The 7713-nt window shown below is 41.5% G+C and overlaps 1 protein-coding gene across 4 annotated transcripts in view; it reads left to right on the top strand.

Annotated features, from left to right (window-relative positions):
• elp4 (elongator acetyltransferase complex subunit 4) overlaps positions 1-7713 on the top strand; it is an 83970-nt gene that overhangs the window by 51039 nt on the left and 25218 nt on the right. Inside the window, exon 10 of one of the 4 annotated variants that reach the window (XM_046032099.1) lies at positions 3470-3511. The exons of 1 other annotated variant lie outside the window; for it this stretch is intronic. In XM_046032099.1, coding sequence (XP_045888055.1) covers positions 3470-3511 — 42 coding nt within the window. Of the gene's footprint in view, positions 1-2491; positions 3343-3469; positions 3726-7713 lie in introns of those variants that run through there. 2 more of the 4 variants (XM_046032096.1, XM_046032095.1) reach the window with 2 other exon arrangements.

The following is a 7713-nucleotide window of genomic DNA, read 5'->3' as shown; positions in this document are numbered from 1 at the left end:
CCCCCACCACCACCACCACCATCCACCCGTCTCTCTCTTCTTTTTTCCCCCTTTTTCTCCACCCTAGTGACGGTTGCCAGGCAGCAGAGAAAGACTTCACACACACATACACCCCACTATGCCTCTGAGGGTTTTCCGGATGTCCTTGTTTACATCATGGAGTGTGCAGGTCGTAGGGAAGCAGACTCACAGCCTCCCTGGTTGCGTCTGTCTAAGTCCTACACTGACCTCCATTCATTTGGTGTCAGTTCATGGCAGCCCCTTAAGCTGGCCGATCATTGCCAAAATGAGTGCGCTGCACTTGCATCATATTTGGGTCTCAGTTTCAAAATCAGGGTGGAATTGAATTGATAAGAAATCGGTTTATTTGGAGTGGGACTGAATATAAAGTAAGTTTTATGGCCCTGATCACCTATAACAGTTATCAGCTCTAATATTGACTGTTACTGTTGTGCGGGATGGTTGTTGACTGTTTCCAGGCTCTCTTTTCCCCGTGTGTGTCAAACCGATCGATTGGTTTTGTCTGCTCCTCCCTCCAACTTTGATGTTACCATTGATTGTTCTCATCTGCCCCTGAACTCAAAGGTTAGAGGAGCTGAGCTGCACTTCTGGATTGCTTTGACCTTCGCTCTGCACATGCTCAGTGTGTTCACAGAGTTCAGAGCCAAACAGACACGGTGTAGCCAGGCCCGTGGGTGCGTGACAGCCAAACAACGGTGTGATGTCTTTTTTTTTTTTTTACTCACCCACTGAGGATGATGTATATGTGATTGATTTTTCTCCTACCCTTCTCTCTACCGTGTTTCCGCTGCAGTGCGCTAAGCAGGACTGAGTCCAGGCTTGATCAATGCATTGTTTTTCTTTTTCAATCACACTCGAGTGAGCTGAAGACACGAAAGGTTACACAGGTGAGGTTTGGCAGGGGTGGAAGCAGAGCGGAGCCCCCTCAAGGCCAATACATGAGTTTGCATGGATGTTTATGTGAGAGAAGTTTAACAAATTTATCATGTGTGTTTCAAACAACTTTATCATTCTTGTGGTGTCTTGAGAGTTAATTTATGCTCATTATAAATCTCTTGTCTTTTGTCCCAGTGGGAATCTTCCATCCATGCCTCTATTAGTCCTTTGTAACCTTACCTTTACCATCTTATATTAAATTATAGGTCCTTCACAATGTCCCAGTGCCCCAGATAATCTGCAGGGCTGCATGAAGACGACTACTCTTGTTTCCTCTACTTCCCTGACAAACGGCCCGCTGACACACACACAAAGGCAATGTGTTCAACAGAAGGAGAAACCACTTGAGCATGACACGCCTCCGACCTGTTAGCCACAGTAGCAGGAGTACAAGGCCTCATATCAGAGCTGAACATCAGCAATGTAAAGACATTTTGCAGTTCGGACTCAGACCTAGAAAACAGTATTAAGCAAAGGGAGGAAGTATTCTACCCTAGAGGGGTGAAGAGTGTTGCCTAGTCCTGAATTATCTCTTAGTAATGACGCTGTTAAACCCTGTACCCGAACACCTAGTCATTAAGAAAAAGATAAGTATCTGCGGGAGTGGAAGGGCTCTCCTAAAGCTGCATGTCTGGAGGGTGTAAGGATGTGGCAGGCAGGGAAGGTTTAGAGGGCCGGGGTGGGGTGGGAGCGCAAGCTTTGACCAGTGGGTTTCAGATGTCATGGCAGATTCTTTCAGGGGCAAATTACAGGGTTTAACTTCTCTTGTACCTGGGATGCCTGTATTCTGATTCAACTTCCTCGATAGACACTCGATCAACTTGCCACTCAACACCATTGTCAGGTGCACCCTTGACTCTGGAGATACTTCACCTCCTCTCATGCTCTCAGCACCTCTTCAAGACTTTGTACGTGGAGTGCCATGGGCGGCCCTTCTTGCGGCTTGTGAAGAGAGAGCAGAGCAGTGTAGCCCCTCTTAAGCTTCATAATGGTTAGTGTGTTGGTGTTTGGGGGCTTTACATGAGTGGACCTCATTAACCTCTTAGAGTCTTTGTGCTTTGAGTTGGCACAGGGCTGCTCCGTAGATAAGCTTTACTATGAAACGACTAAAAGGCTGATTCTAATGACTCTGGTATAAGCTGACCGTAATCATCTGTGTTACAAACACAGTAAATCAAAAACATTAGTACACTTACCTTATGAATGCATCCTGTTCAAACTTCTCAAAATTCCCCTACCTGACACACACACACACACACACACACACACACACATATTCCCTGTGAGCTGTAACAAACCTAAAGCTCTCTCAAGCATTTAGCAGCACTCTAACAGGTTTATTCCACGCTCCGAGTGCGAAGGGGAGTGCTGAAGCATCTAATGCAATTTAAACCCAACATGGATCTCTGTGAATAAACATCATTGAAGTGTACCATCTACTGTATGTTGATCCACCGTTGTGCTTTCTTTTTTGTCCATAAGAACTGATCTTATACCACCCCCCCCACCCTCCTCCCCCCTCTGATTTCTGCAGAGACTGCATTTGCCTCCAGACTTGTCTGAGACGGTGAGTCGTGTGAGCAGGGGGGAGCTGGCAGGAGCAGCCACGCTGGCTTCAGGCTGTGGCTCCGGCACTTCCGGCAACAAACACCTGGACTTCTAGAGCTCCCACACAGTCGCCACGGGCAATCAATACCTGGAACGCCGCGGCGATGTCCTCTTTACCGTGGTGACTAGGTTGTTCCCTCGCCCACATAATGTCAACCGCTATAACCCTGCCAGCCATTACCACCTGCCAACTGTCCCAGCCAGGGGTGAAGATCTAAACATCCACAGTACCTCGTCTCATAACGGACACTTTTCATCCTATAAGTCTTTTTTATATAAAGCTACAGTAAACTCTGTGCGTTATTTCTAACTCTTGACAGCTGATATTTGCACATTCCAAGCTGTCACGGGAAGTTCATTTAACTTATTGTTATTGGCCATGTTTTTATACCCAGAGGTTTTTTTTCACTGTAAGTTTAAAAAAAAATGTGAGCCCTATGTTATTTGGAAATGTTAAATGAAGGCATATGATTGGCAGGGTGACTAGCACTTGACCCAATTAAAAGATGGAGGAATTATTTAAGATTTGGTACATTTTGTTTGTTTTTTTGTGTGTTCCTCTGCCTCTGAGGATTTTGATTACAAGTGAAGTGCAATCATGAAATATTGACCCTCAGTTTAACTACAGTCTCCCAAGCTCCAGGCCTACTTCACAAAACAAGTGGTAACTCCTGCCTAGCTCCACCATGTACAATATTGTTTTATTTTTGAGGATAATGCAAAGAGATGTGCTTTTGTTTGGTTAAATAAAATATAATAAATGCAAAGAATGCAAAATTTTTACGTTACTGCTTCACTCAACACCAGCCCTGAAGGGAAAGTTGACTACCTGTGAGACTGCAAAAGGGATGTAAGATAAGCGTGTTATGAGTGACTGATCTCTGATCTGCCTCACTGGTTTCAGGTTCGAATAGGGATGCCTCCATCTGACCCTGAGACTGTGCCGGTGAGTGACGTCCACCTCCAGTAAGCTGGAGAGCTGAGCAGGAATGTAGGCAGAGGGTGGGAGAGCTGGATTTTGGGTGCAGGCTTCACACCTCATCGGGCATGTTTGCTGGATGAGCTGCTTTGCCATGACAAGCCCAAAAGAACAAATTAGGTCAAATGGTGACATGGAGAAACAGAAAAATCAACATGAAAAATTAAATGTTTCATTTTTGTTTTCCTCAGTCTGCTGCTGATGCCACTTTAAATATTTTTGACTGTGGAAACTGGCAGTATTGGTAACCGTCTGCAACACGTATTAGGAGAGGGTAGTGTTACCTGACAGTTTCATGCATGAATGGTGTGCTCTTACATGGGGTGTATGAGAGAGAGAGAGAGATGACATACACAGGTCACATGTACAGGTGAATGAAAGCTTGTGTTGTCAAGATAAAAACTTGTTGTTGAAGAGCTGACGTATTCAGGGTACACCTTTAAGGTAGATTTAATAGAATACATTAAATTTGGCATTTGTTTATGTAGCTGTACTACTGGTATGTGTGTATGTGTGTCTCTGTCACCGTGGTGCTAGATCACCATTTGTTCAGTCAGTTCAGGAAGTGGATCATTTTAAAACCAAGTTTTAAAACAACTAAAAAAGTTTTATAATGTCAGCTTTTTCTATGCACATTATAAAGAATGAGGGTTCTGACTTTTTTATGGAGAGGTTTGAATTCAGTGAAGTGATACTAGTCAGCATACTCTCATTCGACCAAGGGTCATCTTTATGCACATCCTATATATATATATATATATATATATATATATATAAAAATATGATTGACAGTGGAGATGTCAGTGTTATGCCCTCAGATGAAGTTAGTTGCACATGGTTAGACAATGATGTGAGTCATGATTAGCCACACATTCTGATGTAATGAGTATGAATAAGTAATTCAAGGTACCAGAAAATATCAATCAATTTAAGCCTCTGAACACAGCAACACAGTAACTGGAACTTCACAATCAGGTCGAGGACGCGGTATTCTCCCCTGTTCAGTGAGATTTTTAAAATAAATGAACACACGTGGCTTTTCAGATGCTCTTAACTCCCTCTCCTCTCCCAGGAACATTACACTGTACTTAAGACCTTACTTAAGACGTACTTGTTATGTTTAGGATTTTTTTCGGTGAGCTTCCTTCTTATTGCTCAAAATTTAATAATGGTTTATAACGTTACTGTGTTATGAGTTTTTATAATATATCATTAAAGAATTCAGTACAAGACTTGTAATACATAAGACAAAAATATCTTAAAGAAATCTGCAACAGTAACACGTAAGATGAACACTCACAACAACTGTGCTGTTGGCACATTTCAAAAGACCTACTTCTTGAAAGCATCTTTTAGCCTGTAGCAACAAAGAAAACCATGGGACCGAGCGTAGAGAATACGCTTTAATAATCGTGTCTTGGCAGATGCCACTCATGTCCTATTGATTCCCATCCAAAGCCATAGTTGTCTTCCTACAGTAGCTTTATCTGAGGTCTTAACGGGTGCTGTTATTGAATGGCCATCACATGGCAGCATCAAGTAACACAATGTAGGACAATACATTCTTACCTCATCTCTGCAAATTTGGTTTAATAAAGCAGACCGATGTTCAGACATGCTGTGTTACAGATTAGATAATAGGATTACCATACCTGTCAAATACACAAAGCTAGTAATAGTCTGTTATTGTATTCACAAAGATGAGGGAAATGTTACTTCATGTTTGCTTAAAGCACACACTCACACACACACACACACACACACAGCACATAATTTAACTGCAAACACTAAATAGGAGCATGTCAAATTCTGTTTGCTGCTGTGGAGATTCAGATTTCCAGGTCAGAATTGTTGTCTCATTTAAAAAAAACAGATCCAAGACAACAAAGTTCTCAGGAACAGAACAGTACAGAAACTTGTAATGCCCGACTTTGTTCTGTGCAATAATTACATTTAAACCTTTTTACCCTGAAGCTGTGTATTATTTAGACTTCCACTAATTGCAGTCTTTCTTGCATTTTGAATCTCTTTTTCATTCCTCTCTCTGTAATTATTAATGTTCCTCTTCATCTCAGCGGAGTGGCCTAACCTATTCTCTCTCCCCCCCTTCCCTGTGCTCTCAAAGCCGGATTCCTCCATCTGTGTGATAAACTGGATTAAATGAATAGAGAAACTGCATTAGCCTCAGAAAAAAAATCCTCTTAAAAATCTGATTAACCTCCAATCCTCAAAGTTCTGATTGGACTATTAAATATTGAGTGAGATGTGTAAATTCAGTTAATCAACTTTAGCAAGATATTTGGTGCTGCTACATGCTGTGTGAATGTTACCTGACCTCACTCTCTCCATGACATGCTTTCCTTTTAGATGCTCTCTCTTTCTAACACACACACACACACACACACACACACCCTCATATCCACACACAGACACACATCCTCCCCACCCCCGCTGAGGCAGCAAGTGAAGCAAAATAACTCACTCTGCCACACAATCGCTCCTTTGCCTCGCTCTAGGCACTGACTGCTTTATTCCATGACTTTTTTTTTCTGCCTCTCTTCTCTGTTCCCTCGTCCTCATTGGTTCTGTTTTTTTTTTTTTTCTTCATACCATCGTAACTCTGCTACAACAAGAGCCAGTGATGGTGAATTGCTTGACCTTTCTCATTGTGTGGTGGCGGTGTGCTGTGTGGTCTGTGTCGGCTTGGTTCAGCCCATACATCGAGAGGTTTGTTATTGTGGACACCTTTGTTTGGTGGGAATTGGAGGTGTTGTGTGTGTATTACAAGCCCTTTTACTGGCATTTGTCAGCGTTAGATCTGTTTAAATTTGCAGCTACGATGCATCATGTCAACAGTTTTGGCAGTGCCTCTACTTGCTCAGTAAAGATTGACATTGTATAAGACACAGCATTGAACAGGCAAAAAGGCTTTCTTTAAGACACAATTTTTACTGTACAAAATGTTTTATAGTTTTCACAAAATACATTTAGAAAGCTCCATTTTAAATAAAATTAAATTGAAATATTTAAGAGACAGCGTGTAGACGTTTTTTTTTTTTTATCTCAGAAGCATTGCTCAGACGTAAACCCAGTGTGTGTCCATGTTCTACGTACACACTGAAATAAAAATGCAAAACTCAAAAGAGCATGACAGATGATGCTAGAAAAACCCTCCCATGGTCTTCAATTATAAATAAGGACTGCGGGGTTCGACTGCAGTCTAACGAACTCGAAGCCAATGTAATCGAACAGAACGTGTTTACAAAATTTTGCAACACAAGACTAATATCTTAAAAAAACACTGTGTACTAGATGAAATACAAAGGCTTTGGTCTGTTTTACAATCAACAATGATTAAATCTGATATGTACTTGTAAACAACTGCCAAACACTTAAGTTTAAAACTCTGTCAAGCAATGTTTAATCATAATTATAGTAATTAAATATTTCTAGTTGCACAAATTTTTTTTGACCATAGGACACTATAATACAACTATACCTAAGAGACAAATTGTACCTGACCCTAAAGAAATGTATTTCATGATGCATGGAACATTTATAGAATATTCTCGGGGATATAAATGAAATCAACTTTATTGGAGAAATCTTTCTGGAAGATTTCTAGGGAAGACAAGTACTTTACATTTTGACATAAACAAACTGGATTATATCAAAGACGCAGTCTACCATTTACAGACTACAGGTTTTGTTTTACACCTGTTTTCCACATTTAATGTTCTTCGTGGTAATCTAGAGTCAATCCAACCACCGAAGCGAGAGGTCCAAGTTGTGTTTCATGTCGCACCGTCTTTGCACACTTTGAGCTGTTGATAGTGATCCGTGTTTAGGAAGCCAGCAAACGCAGGCCCTTGTCAGAGGAGTCAAGACCATAGCCTCAGTGGGTGGATCGAGTTTGAGTTGCCTCTGCTAAATATCCATTCGTAGGAAATGAAACCAATAAATAGTTGCTGTTTTTTTGACACAGTAAGAGTCTTCCCTCCAGCTTTTTCGTCTTTAATGATATGCAACACCGTCCAGAGACCATGCAAAGGCTGGTAGAAAGTCTCGATATAAGCAGATTTAAAAGATAGTCATGGCAGAATCTCCGGTTCTCCTCTCGCAAACAAACACAAGACCAACATGGTTTTCTAGCAGTCCATCTATCAGTA

This window comes from Micropterus dolomieu, linkage group LG20 (genome assembly GCF_021292245.1).
Source record: "Micropterus dolomieu isolate WLL.071019.BEF.003 ecotype Adirondacks linkage group LG20, ASM2129224v1, whole genome shotgun sequence".
In the NCBI taxonomy this organism is placed as follows: domain Eukaryota; kingdom Metazoa; phylum Chordata; class Actinopteri; order Centrarchiformes; family Centrarchidae; genus Micropterus; species Micropterus dolomieu.
Note: the sequence above shows the minus strand (reverse complement) of the source record. Positions and strands in the feature narration are given on the sequence as shown.